Below are 16539 nucleotides of genomic sequence, written 5' to 3' on the forward strand. Positions count from 1 at the left end.
AAGGCTAGGGAAGCCTTCAAAGATTTTCGAGTACAGAACCAGGTTTGTAGGGCCTGGTAGGTAGGTGCTGTGGCCCTGGCTTATGAGAATTGTGGTGAAACTGCCCTCTACGGGCCAACAGTTCAAGTAGCCCTTGCTGTAACTCATTTATAGGCAAGCTCGAAAGCAAATACTCAACCATTATTTATACCAACTGAAGGGGGGTGGTATAGATCATCTAAAAGTATATTTGATTCCTTTCTGTATAACAATGCAAATTCATCTTCCTAATTACATTTCACAAGTCAATAGTCAAATTACTCCACTTTCCCAACACATACCTGAGACTGGGGGCCCCTAAAGCACTCTGAGTGTAAAGATAAATCAAAGGTTATATTTTAAAAATGGACACAGACAATCTGAGGATGATCAGAGTGGGTGGCCTTTTACTTGAGTAAAAGTTATGACTTTGAAGACTCCTTTCTCTATGTGAGCGTTAAGTATTGAACTAGTAACCAACTAGAACCAGGAGGACTCGGCCCTTACCTGAGTGGTACTGCCAAAACCTCCTGTGGGGCTGCCTTCAGTCAGCCTGAGGGCCCTGGCGGAGCAGTGTTACATTGGGTACCAGAGAGGCAGACAAACCTGAGACCTGGTCCCTGCCCCCAGGTTCTTAGAGTCTAAGTGGAAAAATAGCCGTAAGACCAGCAGGTCCATTTAGGACGACCAAAGGCAGTCAGAGATCAATGGAAGTCTATGCTGGTGGAGTCAGGGAAGGCCTTGCAGGGCCTCTCGGGCCTGAGTGGATCTGGAAATAGGAGTAGGTTGACTGGGCAGAGAGGGCAAGAAGCAGGGGAAGACTTGATTTTAGGAATGAAGGTGGCTTAACCAGGAAATGGAGAGGAAACTTAGCTCACAGCCAAACTACACGCAAATCCAGTAAATGAGTAATTCCATAAATGAGAGTTGAGATTTTCCCTCTTATCTGACACTAGTGTATTTAAAAAGATACAAGCAAAGGGTTAAGCATAGTATCTGACATACGGTAAAGGCTCAATATGTTAGCCTTTATTTCTGGATTCCATTGGTAGTTTTCAAAATTAAGTCAATGAGCAACGTCACAGAAGGGTTGGTCATTTTATGGTCACTCCCTGCTCTACCACAACCCTATCAGCCAGTTTGATCAGCCACATCTCATTTATCAGCCATGGTCCAGAAAAACTCTTAGTAGTTTCCAGAACTAAAATCCACCTCAAAAAATGTTTAAAAACTTGTACAAGCTTAGACAATTTTGAAAGACAGTTCCTAAAATATTTCAAGCAGCAGGGGCAGAGTAGGTGGTGTGAACACACTGACAAAGGCCAGCCTGTTTGTGGAAGTCTTATTACTCCAGATATGCCGTCTACACTGCACCACAGCTCGGATGCTGAATAAACATGCGTGGACGCACTTTTCCTTTATGTACCAGAGAAGGGACTAGAGAGAACTTCCTCAGCTGTGGTTTTCTGAACCTACAGATCTGCCAAAGGGGTATTTAAGCTCAAGCCCTGGGGCCTGGCCAATGTCTTACTCATCTTTGTATTTCCAGAGCATAACATGATGCCTGGACTACAGCAGGAACTTACTTAATAGATGTTATGAACGGAAAATGAATTCTGTTTTGTGTCCCCTACAGAACCAAGTTGTCATTGCTGCTGGAAAGAGTTCTCTGGGAGCCCGACTTTCTGGGGCACTTCATATCTATAGCCTCGGCCAAGATTAAAGGTTTCACTACACTTTCTTAACCTGCCCCTCCCTCTCATGCCAAGTCATCTCCAGGGTGAGCGTTCTGGTGGACAGAGGGGCACATCCAGTGGAGCCTTGTAGATCCTACCACAGGTGGGGCTCCTGGGGGTGGACACATACACACTAACAGCCAAACTATCTGGAAATATAGGATACAGTAAATGGGGACAACATCAGAAGCATGTGAAACAGCAAATACTCTGGTTATTCATGTCCCCTTCCAAAGTTTACTTGTTTCCTTTGTACCTAATAAACTTATTCCTAACTTGTTTCCTGTGCTCAGACCTGCTGTACAACCTATTTCCTCTTCCACATGAGTACCTGTGTCTTTCTGATGACTGGAAAGGCCTCTCTCTGGTTATCTCTTAGGAAAACCTCTGTAACACAATTCTTCCTAAAAATGTCCTTTTAAAGTTGGTGATCTATTCCAATCAAACTGAAATAGAAAGCACAGTATACAGGAAAAACGCACGAGGAGGAGAAACAGAGTGAGGAGAAAAGTAAGGGGTGAGGCATAACCTCACAACTCCAAAATCATGTTGCAAATGATGTGGTCCTTTCTTATGAGGATGATTGTATTTTCAATGTTTCGTATAGTGAAAGACAAATATAAAAGGTAAAATATCATCTTACTGTGCCCTCAGATGCTTTCGGAGAAATGACTGTTCTAATAGCAGATGAGCCTAGTGAACTAGCCTGAAGTCATCCCACGAAGCCTTGGGTGCATTAGGCTGCCACAAGCTGTGCCAACAGAACTAGAGCAGAAAGAAGAGAGATCTGTCCTGAGCCGGAGGCTACTGCAAGGGACCAAGGAGAGTGAAGCAGGCCTTGGCCCCCCTTGTTTCTGGGCTGGTTTTAGCAGAGTAGATCTCATCTGCCAGTCCTGCAGGGTGGCATATTTAAGGGAAAAGAAATGTACCATAGCATTTCAGCTTCACTAAAAATCTGCAGGCATTGTTATCCATAAACAGTAACTAGTTGATTCTCTTATCAGGCAGGGTAGAACCTCTTTCTTCTGACACTAGTGAAATACTAAAAAGCAGGAGAAATAAAAAATGACCAGAGCCCTTCTCTTAGCTTCTCTAGAGGCAGTACAGAGACTGGTCAAAGGAGACAGGAATTCAGCTGAAGAGTAAGCTAAATCAGAAATCAAGGAGAAGCTAGTAGAATTACAACTGTGAGCATAAGGTGAGTATGTATATAGGAAAACAGCATAAACAGGCACATACCTAGATAGGACCTCTGGATCACTCCTGCGACTGTCTCATCTTTCTTAAAGAGGTATACTAGCTGCATGGTTCCCCTATGGCACAGCAAAAAGCACACAGAAACACCATGTGGTTTTTGGTTAACAATTATTGGCAGCTCAACGTATTTGAAGAATTATTTTTAATTAAAAGGAAGTTTATTTTTAGGGGACCAGACATTAGTTGTAAGTATGAGTTTTTATGAATTGAGAAGTCAGTGTAGAACAAGCTAATGACACTGCATTTCAGTAAAGGCATGCTTTCACTATTGGATTAGAAGGATGCATACCTTCATATTGCCCTTATTATAGAAAGTGTTATGCTTTACTAAATGATAGGGCCTATGTTTAAACATGATTATTCTTTACCTGAGGATTTTTATTTTCTCAATGCCTAAACATACCACATAGCAAGCAGCAGGAGGAGAAGGTTAAAATTTACAAAGAAGGTTTTCATACAGGACACTAAACCATACTAACCCCATATTCAAAATTATATAAATTGTACTTCTACTGCGTATATGGAAAATATGTGAAAACGCAGCATACAGGAAAAAAGTCTAATACCTGACAGTCTAATGTATTATCCTAATAGTAGAGTGAAAATTTAATCCACCTAAGTATTAACTGTAGTTCTAAGCATTGATTCTGAAATACTTAACAAAAATACCTTAGGGATTTAATCTCTCCTGAACACAAATCTGAACTTATACAATTTAACTCAAAATTACCTTTAAGATATCAGAACATACTTACATATTCGCAATTTTTATCTATTACCTGTATATGCAAAAACTTTCATCAAGGCTTCAAGATTGGAATTGTTCTATGCCTTTGTATCACAGACCTAAAGAGATTTGAAGTGAGTTTGGGAATAAACTCAGGTCTCTGAATTCCTTATTCCATGCTCCATCTGCATAGCTATTACTAAGGTAATGACAATAAATCCTGAATTTAAAGTGAGTTTAATATTGCAATTCCAAAACATAAAGCTTGTACAACTCTTGGAATAACTCACCAAAAATAAACGGCTTTTTAATATGACTATTTAGTGGTTATCAGTCTTTATCAAGGATGAAGCAAGTGTTAATAGCATCTTAAAATGACGTCTATTCTTGCCACACTTTCTTAAAGGCCTTACAAAGGCAATCTGTTAAGAATATCATTCCTTGTACTTATTCATGTTAAACAGAATACGACTGCCTGCTTACTCATAACTGAATGTTTGGTATTCTTTCACCTTACTTACAAATAGTTTATGTACTCCGTCTATTTAAATTCAAAATTTAAAACTGCTGAACATTTTTTTTTTTTTTTTAGCATAAGCTGTTATTATTTGAGGGCTCTTTAATATAAGAAGCATCCTGCTACCTATCACCAAAGCAGAGCTAGCTGACATCTGGAAATCATACTTGATTTAACCACCTTCAGGAAATTTATAAACCATTAGTACCTTCCCTTTATCAGACTTATGAGGTAGGTGCATTTATTTTCCCATTTATTGATGCGACATGACTCATCAAAAATTATGTAAGCCCACAAACTAAGCAACATCAGAAGGAAAAAAAGACCAAAATTCTATGCTATGCCTGATCTTAACCAAATCAAATTTGCCCTCTGGACTTCCAATTCTTCATATGTCACAGTTAAGTGATATTTATTACATTATTTTACAGTGATGACCTAAGATCAAAAATAGCAGCAGAGTGCTCTGAGGTGTACCAAAGAAGACTGCCCTGTGAAATCTAAATATTGTCAAAGATACTTTATCTTGGAAATCATCAAACAGATGTATGATGCTATTCACATTCCAACAACCACACCGTAAAGTGTGCTCCAAGACAAGCCCAGCCTGTTTCATGCTATTCTAATGTCCTCTCATAACCAGAAATGGGAACAGGGAAAACTTAATAATTGTAACTTTGTTTTCTTTCAAATCAGCTACTAGAAGAGTATTTTTATTCCTAGCACTAAACCACCTGGTAAATGGACCCCTAAACTCCTTCATATGACATATTAGGGTATCAGGTATCTGCCAACATCATCAGGGTATGCATATTTATTTTATAACTAAATTTGCAGTGCAAGAGCTGAACACTCTAGAATCTTCTATGCATCTTTTGGAGGCAAATGTAACTGTCATGTTCTATTGCATAACTGTACTTAACCTCCAGAAAATAATTTGGGTTGGCCAAAAAGTTCGTTCGGGTTTATAAACCCAATATTAAAAGAGGCAGAAGATGTTAAGTAGGATAGGAGCTTTGAGACATACAAATATCAGTCATTTGTTTTAAACCCAAATCTGATTGTGAAAACAAAAAGGTATCACAATTTTAAAGTTTATCTACCCTCTTGTTTTAGGAAGCCCATCTGTCAACCTCCGAGGTATAGGCAAATAGATTAACTAGGCTACATATATTTTCCTTTTTGGGGTGACACGTCTATCTGTTCTAAAAACAAGGCAATGACCAAAACAGCTATAAAGCAGTAATAGAATGGAAATTCTTTCTTTCAGCTCAATTTCCAAAGGCTTTAATTATAGTCAAGCAAAGAAAAATAGTTTCATTGGTTGAGGAAGTAAAATTCTGATTAACTGGAATCTATATAAAGCTGACATTAAACTCATTTCCTTTTTTTTTATTCCTCATATAAAAAGGGGGCAAATACAAGAAAATAAGGTTATGTCAAAGACTGGTTTAAAGCACAAACTCCCAGAGTTTGTTTTAAGGTTAATATATATTCTGCTAGCTTTTCAGTCACCTGAGAGAGAGAAATTCACAAGAATGTGATTCCTTGTACTAAGAACTATGGCTACCTGGTCTCGTAACTGTGGGCTTGTCAAGTTTCCAGGCTTCATTTGGCATGAGGTTGCACTTTTGTTGACATGTATAAATTAAATAAAATTGATACCACAATCTATTCTTGTGTTAAGTTAATCTCTCTGTGCCTTACATGTCTATAAAAACAGCTTCTTAAGTTTGTAGGAAATAGAACTTTGGCCTTTTACAAAGCAAGTGCTTTGTTTCTTTACTCAGAATCCTGAAAATGCAATTAAGTTCTAGTATTGTGACTGCCATAATATTTTTAACATCAGACACTATAATTTAAATGTCAGTGATTTTTTTCCCCAAGTCTCTGACTCTTACAAACGAAAATAATAGAAGAATATCAGAATTTTCCTGTGACTACCATAAAAAAATAATTCAGTTTCCACCGGGTTGTGCCTAACGGTTTGTTAGGACACTCCTGCTTGATTCAAGTCCATCCGGCCTGAAGCTGTGTTTCATTTCCGTCCTTCTATCTGCCTGCAGTGTCTTTTTAGGTAAAGAGGCCACCTAAATGAAGCGGAAAAATTCGTAATTTTAGTTGTGTCTGTTTAAAAGAAAAGCCACCAGTAAAACGATATGTTAACCACTAAACGAGGAAAGGACTGCAAGCCATGTATCAGTGTCTTGAGTACTTGCTCCAGGGGTATAAACTATAAGTAGAAACGTAAGAAAAAGAGGTAACCTGTGTATCTTTTCCTATACATGATAAATGTTTTCTACATTTCAATTTTGGTTATGACAAAAGCTGCACCAGAAAGTTACTAACATCTGTCTAAATGTACAATGCTTGTCACAGTGTCCCACACAGAATAAATTTCTAACTTATTTACTGTGCCAGGCCCTGTGCTCATAAGTGCATTACACACATTATCTAATTCTCCCTTTAACTACATGAAGCAGGTGGTAGATGGGGAAACTGAGCGAGGCTTAGAGAAATTAAGTAACCTGCTCAGGGTCACAAAGCCTGTGACAGCTTAAGCCCAGGCCACAGGACTTCAGAGCCCAGGACTGTAGCCCCTCTGCGGTACTGCTGTGAACCAGACCCTTCATACCAGAGGAGGCAAAGGAGCTTCTAGCTGTCGTCCAAGGAATGACAGCAAGCGCCTCCAGATGAGGCCACTTCCCATAAACATAATTCCTGTGATCAGCCAAAACACTCTATGGTCCTAAAAGAGAACACACAGTTAATTTCAATCACAAAAGGTTAGTTTCCTTAGTGATAAAATTTCCTGAACTTATCGGTGCCCCAGAGTTTAAAAGAAACCTTCTGTTATTTGTACTGCTCTTTCCTATAGAAACTAAGAACAAATAGCACCCAGAGACCAAGTGTCAGAAAATAAATCAGAAGGAAAACATGATTTAAGACTATTTTATGATCATTAATGAACCCACATTAACTGCTTTTACTCTGTGTTTCCTTCCAGTCTGTTTACATTCACACAAATTTTAATAGTTATAATAGTTATAATCACATAGGACATACAACTTAATTTAAATTTTTTGCTTATAGCCACATTTGCCAAACTGTGAGCTGAGGTGTCCTGGCATTACAGCACCGCAGAATACTTTAAATTCTGAAGGAAATCACAGTGCCATCTGTGGAATACCATGAGAACTGCTACTTTTAAATTGTTTTGACCTACCTTCTTCATAAAAGAAACTGTAAGGTAACATGACAGAAACTCTAACATAATAAAAGAAACTTTTGGTCTAGGGATGCTGCAAAAAAATTACTAAGACACTAAAAGCATCATGAACCAAGAAAGTTTGGGAACTTCTGACTTATAGTGAACATTTTCCCTCACTGTCATTTTCTTTTCTTTCTTTTTTTTTTTTTTTTTTTGTGGCCACGCTGCGTGGCTTGCAGGATCTTAGTTCCCTGACCGGGGATCAAACCCAGGCCCCCAGAGTCCTAACCACTGGACCGCCAGGAAATTCCCCTGTCATTTTCAGAATTGTATTATTTTTTGCAGTGTGATGCTTTTGAGTGCATGTGTTAATGTACAGAATCACAGAATTTATATTAATCTCCCACATGGAAGGAGTCTCAGCTACAGAAATGCCATTCGTTATTATCAACAACGGCTTGGTCTCCAGTGATTGGGAGCTCAATTTCCTCCAAAATGATCAGTAACCACTGATGGAAATTCAAGCTATGTATGAAAAAGAAATCTGCCTCCTTTTAAACATGAAATTAGATGTTAGACATAATTTATCAAGAAGACAAGTGCTAATGTGAGTTAACTGTTTGGATGAACACATTTCCAGTTATCCTAAACGAAGGCCCTAATTTATTAAGTAAAAATTATGTTTAAATGAGATTTAGCATACCCAGATTACCGTTGTTTTTTGCTACAGACTGGTTCTGTAATGCCCTATAAATCAAAAGTCTGGGAATGCTAAAATGTGATAAACTTGAGAGGTAAGAAATCCAAAATTCTATGTGTCATTAAAATACACACACAGCACAGTGTGAGACCTCTAGGAGATTAAGGGAAGGGACAAGTGTCTAAGAGTTGGATTTTTAATGCCCCCTCTGCTCTGGGCGTGCCCTGCAGTACTGTATGTTTAAGTACCTACCTTTCAAACTCTTCATCTCTGCCACTGTTCGTCTATCTACTCCTTAGAAATAAGATGCCTAGAACATCTTGATGTGCCAGAGGCTAAACAAGCACTAAAACTGATGGGGACATGTCAAAAGTACTCAGACGTCACCATGAAAGGAACAATTTGAACACCAAGATAAATAATGACAGTAGTGACAGATTATAACTCATTGACTAAAGTAAGACCCCATGAGTCCATACTGATACAAATGAATAAATAACTGGGAGAGAAGGAAGGCTCTATTTTATAAAGAATAAAAGTAGGAGGAGTGATGGAATTAGAAATCACCATGTGATAATCATCACTGCAGTATTTGATTCAGGCATGAATCAGTTTTGGATCAATTAGTGGATGCTAAAACTAGAGGGTGCAAATTATTAGAGAAATGCAAATCAAAACTACAATGAGGTACCACCTCACACAGGTCAGAATGGCTATCATTAAAAAGTCTACAAATAACAAATGCTAGAAAGGGTGTGGAGAAAAGGGAACCCTCCTACACTGTTGGTGAGAAATGTAAGTTGGTACAGCCACTATGAAAAACAGTACAGAGGTTCCTCAGAAAACTAAAAATAGAATTATCATATGATCCAGCTCTCCCACTCCTGGGCATATATCCAGACAAAACTATAATTCAAAAAGATATATGCACCCCTATGTTCATAGCAGCACTATTCACAACAGCCAAGACATGAAACAAACTAAATGTCCATCGAGAGAGGAATGGATAAAGAAGATGTGGTATATGTGTATGATAGAATACTACTCAGCCATCAGAAGGAATGAAATAATGCCATTTGCAGCAACATGGATGAAACTAGAGATTATCATACTAAATGAGTCAGAATGAGAAAGACAAATACCATATGATATCACTTATATGTGGAATCTAAAATGCAGCACAAATGAACCTATCTACAAAACAGGAACAGACCCACAGACATAGAGGACAGACTTGTGGTTGCCAAGGGGACGGGGTTGGGGGAGGGATGGAGTGGGAGGTTGGGGTGAGCAGATGTCAGCTTTTATATATGGAATGGATAAACAACAAGGGCCTACTGTGTAACACAGAGGACTATATTCAATATCTTATGATAAACCATAATGGAAAAGAATATTAAAAAATGTATGTATATGTATAACTGAATCACTTTGCTGTACAGCAGAAACTAACACAACATTGTAAATCAACTATACTTGAATTAAAAAAAAAAAAAAAAAAACTAGAGGGAACAAATTTGATGAATAGCAGAGTTCTTACAAGATACTTAATTCCACAGAGAAAAAGAGTAACTTCACAGGACAGAAAGTTGGCGGATACCACCTTAACCAAACGATCATAGTTAGTATCACCAGTAATGAGACAAACTGACATCAAGGGTCTCCTGATGGGATTCAATGTGAGGAACACACTGACACAATGTGTAACCAGAATCTAATAATGAAGAAAGAGTATCAAGGGTCAAACAACTGACCTACATTCTTTGTGAATGTCAAGGCCATGAAAGACAAAGACCGAAAAACTGGCCTAGATTAAAGAAGCCTAAGGAGACATGACAACTATATAACAACACACGATCCAAGGTTTTCTATGAGGCAAAGGGCTCTACTGAGCTGAGTGGTGAAACCTGACCAGGGTCCACAGATTAGAAAATAGTGTTGTTTCAATGTTAATTTTCTGGAGCTGTGGTTATGTAAGAGAACACATGTTTTTAGGAAATATATACTGAAATATCTAGGTGTAAAGGAGCATCATTTTTTGTTTACTCTCAAATGATTTAGAAAAAAAGTATGTATATATTGATAGAATGATAGAGTAAATATGATAAAATGGTGCTGTTTGAAGAATCTGGGTAAAGGCTGTATGGGAATTCTTTGACAATTCTTGAGACACTCTGGTATTATTTTAAAAAAGAAAAATGTTTTTCCTATCTTGGATTCACCGTTGTAAATATTAACCCCAACTATACAAGGACAGGGAAACCTCTGATATTCCTAGATTTAATGAACATCTTTCAACTCTTCTCCAGGAAACCTGGAGATGTCATTTGAGACTCTGGTGAGACACTGATCTGAATCTTGCTCTGGGGGCAAGCCTAGCTCACTACTTTCTACTCAGATCTCATTACAACCAGAATTATTGCATATGCTGAAACTATCAGAAAGGAATTTCTAGAAATTCTTTTTTTAAATAGGTATTTAGGGAAAAATATTACAGTGAGCATTAAGATAGCTTATAGAGTGAGTATATGTACATAAAAATAGTTCTTAACAAAAATAATTTGGGAGAATGACAGGAACTTAAGAGTTCTGCAGTCACAAATTGGGGAATTTGCAAAGGTCTTTGGGAGTACCTTTTGAGAATGTCCAAGGTTGGTCTATGTCGCACAACATATTTTGGCGACTACTGGACTTTTTACTATATTTGGGCTCAAAAGCCTCCAAGAGATTCCTGTCACACTTAGAATAAGCCCAAACTCTTAGCATGCTCCACAAAATCAACATGCCCTCCCCCTCTGTCCTTCTGACATTCTCCCTGCCTCTCACCACTTGACGCACCTCCCCTACCACTCTGGCCTTCTTGCTGTTCCTTCAACAAGCTCAGTGCATCCCTGCCTCAGTCTCACATGCGTGGTTCCCTCTGCTTAGATCACCTTCCCCCCAGGCCTTCCCACTTTCTTTTCATTCAGGTCTCTGCTCTAGGGTCACCTCCTCAGAAAGACCTTCCTCGACCACCCTATCTCTAGGATGCCCCTCGTCTCACCTCTGCTAACAGTCTCTATCCCTTTACCTGGCTTTATTTTTCTTTATGGCACTTACCACCTAATATACCATGGGTCTGTTTATTCTCTCCTACCTCACTGTAATGGAATCTCCACAAGGGCAGGGACTCACTGCTATATCCCCCTGGCTAAAAGCAGTGTTTAGTGTGCAACAGGCACCAAAAACCATATCTGTAAGATGAATGAATGAAGGGTGTTGCATTTATTTTTCTTTCACATCTTATAAGGAGCATTAAAATGACTAATGCTGACTTTGCTTCAGGGAGCTATGATCTTTTGCAGACTTTTAAACAGCAACTGCAAATTTGAGGAACATGGCAAATGGGAAGTGTGGGATTATTTGGGCACGTATAACTGGGGGAGTAATTTTACTTGGCTGGGTTGGGGGTGCAGTCAGGGGAGAGTCTCCTTGGAAGTAACACAGAAGTTGAGACCTGAGAGAGAAACAGATGTTAACTAGGCAAAAACAGGTGGACGTCGAGGAGAGACGTGTGGAGGCCCCGTGAGTAAGAATAGTGATGAATCAACCGACGGTGATGGCAAGGTGTCTGGAGACAAGACGAGGATGTGGGTGCAGCAGACCGGGAAAAGCCCTACAGGCCAAGGAATCTGGATTTTTATCTTAATGACAATCAAAACCCCCTGAATAATTTTACACAGAAGAGTGACCATCAGATTTGCTTCTTTTAAAGACCACTTTCTAAAAGTGAATAGTGGTCCTGATGAGAGGACGTGGGTTGGACTTCAGCGACAGCCAGAGACAGAGAATAGATCTGTTAACTAGGACACAGAATCCAGCGCCAGAGTGTGCCTGCCGAACGCACATGCAGATTCATTTCTAGAAATCTCACAGTAAGACATCTTTTGAAAGTACAAGCCTACAATGATATGAAAAACCCTGCGAGGGACTTCCCTGGCGGCCCAGTGGTTAAGAATCTGCCTTCCAATGCAGGGGATGCAGGTTCCATCCCTGGGCAGGGAACTAAGATCCCACCTGTCGCAGGGCAATTAAGCCTGCACGCCGCAACTACTGAGGCCTTGCACTCTGGAGCCTGCATGCCTTAACTACTGAGCCTGTGCCACAACTAGAGAGCCCGCACACCACAACTAGAGAAGCCCACGTGCTGCAACTAGAGAAGTCTGCATGCCATGACAAAAGATCCTGCATGCCGCAACGAAGATCCCACATGCCGCAACTAAGACCTGACACAGCCTAATAAATAAATAATTTAATTAAAAAAAAAAAAACTCTGCGAGTTCAGTGTTATATTAAAATGGAGCAAAGTGAAAAGTGCAAGTCTTGGGGACTAAATCCTAGTTCTGTTATTTCCTAGCTCTGTGCCCTTGGGCAAGTTACTAACATTTTCTGAGCCTCAGTTTTCCTACTTATAAAGCAGGGAAAATACATTCATTTTCAGAGTTTTGATAACTGAGTCAAATAAAGCATGCAACTGCCCGGAACACTGCCTGACACACAAGAATTTAAAAAAAAAAAGAAAAGAATCCCTCATTAACACTGCCTCACAGTGTACTACTGTTTTGTCAAACCTTTCCTATGTGTAATTACATGTTTTGGGAATCATAAGGTAACCTAGGCTATCTACGTTATAACAGAGTCTAAAAATACAGCATGAATTTTAAATGACTTAGAGTATATATTTAATTTCACTAGGGGTGTATACATGTTAAAACTTTCTTTTTAAAATCCATTAAAGGGACTTCCCTGGTGGCACAGTGGTTAAGAATCCACCTGCCTACAAGCAGCTCATGCAGCTTGGTATCAAAAAAACAAACAACCCAATTCAAAAATGGGCAGAAGACCTAAATAGACGTTTCTCCAAAGAAGATATACAGATTGCCAACAAACACATGAAAGGATGCTCAACATCACTAATCATTAGAGAAATGCAAATCAAAACCACAATGAGGTATCACCTCATATCAGTCAGAATGGCCATCATCAAAAAATCTACAAACAATAAATGCTGGAGAGGGTGTGGAGAAAAGGGAACCCTCTGGCACTGTTGGTGGGAATGTAAATTGATACAGCCACTATGGAGAATAGTATGGAGGTTCCTAAAAAAACTAAAAATAGAACTACCATACGAACCAGCAATCCCACTACTAGGCATATACCCTGAGAAAACCATAATTCAAAGAGTCAAGTACCACAATGTTCACTGCAGCTCTATTTACAATAGCCAGGACATGGAAGCAACCTAAGTGTCCGTCAAAAGATGAATGGATAAAGAAGATGTGACACATATATACAATGGAATATTACTCAGCCATAAAAGGAAACAAAACTGAGTTATCTGTAGTGAGGTGGATGGACCTAGAGTCTGTCATACAGAGAGAAGTCAGAAAGAGAAAAACAAATACTGTACGCTAACACATATATATGGAATCTTTAAAAAAAAAAAAAAAAAGGTTCTGAAGAACCTAGGGGCAGGACAGGAATAAAGATGCAGATGTAGAGAATGGACTTGAGGACACAGGGAGGGGGAAGGGTAAGCTGGGACGAAGTGAGACAGTAGCATGGACATATATACACTACCAAATGTAAAACAGATAGCTAGTGCAAAGCATCTGCATAGCACAGGAAGATCAGCTTGGTGCTTTGTGACCATCTAGAGGGTGGGAGCGAGACGCAAGAAGGAGGAGATATGGGGATATATGTATACATATAGCTGATTCACTTTGTTATACAGCAGAAACTAACACAACATTGTAAAGCAATTATACTCCAATAAAGATGTTAAAAAAAAAAAAAGAATCCACCTGCCAATGCAGGGGACATGGGTTCGAGCCCTGGTCTGGGAAGATCCCACATGCCGCAGGGCAACTAAGTCCATGTGCCACAACTACTGAGCCTGCGCTCTAGAGCCCATGAGCAACAACTACTGAAGCCTGCGCACCTAGAGCCCATGTTCCGCAACAAGAGAAAAGCCACTGCAATGAGAAGCCCACACACCACAACGAAGAGTAGCCCCCACTTGCTGCAACTAGAGAAAGCCAGCACGCGCAGAGCAATGAAGACTCAACACAGCCAAAAATAAATAAATAAATAAAGTCTCTTTTTTAAAAAATCCATTAAAAAAAATTATCTTCAAAACATTAAAAACAATCTCTAGATTACTGAAATAATACATTCTCACCTCCTCAAGGGAAGATTCCAAATTCATTCCAAAAGCAACTCCCATTAGTCCAAAGAGCGAAAGAGAGAAAGTTCCCATGGTCAACTGTAGGTTCAACCTCATCATCACATTACGGTGGCTGGGGAGGAGAACAACTGCTTAGTTCAGAAGATCTTACCAACTACATGCAGCAAATTCACTAAATAGTCTACTAAAGACCACATGGATTAAACATACATCTTAAAAAAAAGACACTTCCATGTAGTAATTACAAACGATAATAATGGTATATTCCATGTAGTAATTACAAACGATAACGATGGTGTAATTCTTTCCAAAATGGAAAAACAAAGCTATCCTTAAAAGCTTTATTACTGTGTATTATTTTATAAAGAAAATACTTACTGATTATTTTATACGATGCCTTCTTACCTGTCCAAGTTGATGAATATGATACTCTGTGAATCATCAATCAGTGCCCTAAGTTCCCGAGCTGCATTGGAAAGATCCTCAGCTAATCGGTAGTAGTTTTCCAACAGCAACTCCATCTCTTCTGCATGGTCAATCCCAGCACTGCTCTTTTCACTTTAATTAAAAGAGTTAACATAATTAACATGCCCCCAATACATGCATTATACATTTAGCACCACAGAACTTCCTGAATTAGTATAAAATATTCAGCTACCAGTGAAAAAACTACCCTTTGCCTTTACTATTATTGTGATTGAGGCCAGTCTGGAGTGGCTTTGCCAACTGATCCTAAACATGACACAGGTAGTTGAGGACACGGGTTCCATCCCTACAGAGGCCTGACTGTATTCCATGGCCCTGATCCCAGGGACGCTCATGCAATGCTACCAGTTACAGGAAAATGCAGACATGTGAATGCTGATGAATTAGTGCAAATCCCAAATCACTATCAGGTAAAACAAAACCAAAAATTAAAAATGAACATAAAGAGCATTTCCTTTCCAAGGTAAATATATAACATCATTTTCATATATGAAGTAAACTGTTTTTGAAAAATGTCAATACAGTCAGAGGGCTCAAGATGGCAGAGGAGTAGGACAGGGAGCTCACCTCCCACAAATACATCAACATGTGGAATGACACTCACAGAACACCTACTGAACACTGGCAGAAGACCTCAGACTTCCAAAAGGGCAAGAAAATCTCCACATAACTGGGTAGGACAAAAGAAAAAAAAAAAGAGAGAAAAAGGAATCGGGAGGGGACCTGCTCCCAGGAGGGAGCTGTGAAAGAGGAAAGGTGTCTGCACACTGGGAAGTCCCCTCACTGGTGGGGAGATCAGCTGGGACAGAGGGGGAGCTTCAGAGCCTCGGAGGAGGGCACAACCAACAGTTTGTGGAGGGCAAAGCGGAGAGAGCCCCGCAGAGTCAGTTGGTGCCGCTGCCTGGCACTCCCCAGCCTGAGACGGTCCTCCACTGGGGTGGGTGTGGGCTGGGTGCTGAGGCTCAGGCTTCGGAGGTCAGAACAGGGGAGAAGACTGGGGGTGGCTGCCTGAGGGGGCTAGGGTGTGGTGCGCCACCACTGAGGGAAGAAGCCTGGGACCCCCAGAGAGGTAGGGCACCACTGTTGGGGTGGGGGGCATGAGGAGAGGGGTGGGACCTCCATAGGAGCTTATTTCTCAGGCAGCAGGGCACTGCTTACATGAGCTTTGGGTGCGGGCACGAGCCACCACTGCCATCTCAGGCTCCAGAGGTGGGAGCAGCCTGCCAATGCCGAGGGTCTCGTGACCAGGCACCAACCGCTGCCCCTGACCTCCTGGGAGCATGCGTGGGGCACGCACCTGCTCACCCTCTGACAAGGGGATAATGGCCAGCACACGCTGAGGAAACAGATGGCAAGCATCCAAACCAAAAACAGCCCTCAAGCCAAAAAAATATTAAACCTACAAAAGCTAAGCAGGAATGCTCCCGCATATAAATAGCCCTCCAAGCCTACAGTAGATAATTGTTTCCCCTAAACTCAGAGTAAGAGAAATATAAGCAAAGTGAAGAAGCAGAGGAACCACTCCCAGTTAAAAGACCAAGAGAATTGCCCTGAAGGAACAAACAATGAAACAGACCTCTTCAGTCTAAAGACTCAAAGAGGAGGTAATGAAAATACTGAAGGAATTAAGAAAGGCTATCAACAGAAATGCAGATTACTGT

The 16539-nt window shown here is 40.1% G+C and overlaps 2 protein-coding genes across 13 annotated transcripts in view; one reads left to right on the top strand and one right to left on the bottom strand.

The window, feature by feature from the left end:
• Positions 1–2034, top strand: part of GPLD1 (glycosylphosphatidylinositol specific phospholipase D1) — a 68631-nt gene extending 66597 nt beyond the window's left edge. For all 7 annotated transcript variants that reach the window (XM_082346341.1, XM_082346340.1, XM_082346345.1 and 4 more), the window contains one exon: positions 1655–2034. In XM_082346341.1, the coding sequence (XP_082202467.1) occupies positions 1655–1741 (87 nt within the window). In that variant the 3' untranslated portion in view covers positions 1742–2034. The remainder of the gene's footprint in view (positions 1–1654) is intronic.
• The window catches only part of MRS2 (magnesium transporter MRS2), a 35390-nt gene that overhangs the window by 1539 nt on the left and 17312 nt on the right, over positions 1–16539 (bottom strand). For 2 of the 6 annotated variants that reach the window (XM_082346403.1, XM_082346400.1), the window contains 4 exons: positions 14798–14950; positions 14387–14504; positions 6891–7004; positions 4470–6345 (listed from right to left, as the gene is read on the bottom strand). In XM_082346403.1, coding sequence (XP_082202529.1) covers positions 6235–6345; positions 6891–7004; positions 14387–14504; positions 14798–14950 — 496 coding nt within the window. In that variant the 3' untranslated portion in view covers positions 4470–6234. Of the gene's footprint in view, positions 1–525; positions 660–2993; positions 3068–3147; positions 3858–4469; positions 6346–6890; positions 7005–14386; positions 14505–14797; positions 14951–16539 lie in introns of those variants that run through there. The other 4 variants (XR_014232475.1, XR_014232476.1, XM_082346401.1 and 1 more) reach the window with 4 other exon arrangements.

This window comes from Balaenoptera borealis (assembly GCF_965194805.1).
Source record: "Balaenoptera borealis genome assembly, chromosome: 12".
NCBI lineage: Eukaryota > Metazoa > Chordata > Mammalia > Artiodactyla > Balaenopteridae > Balaenoptera > Balaenoptera borealis.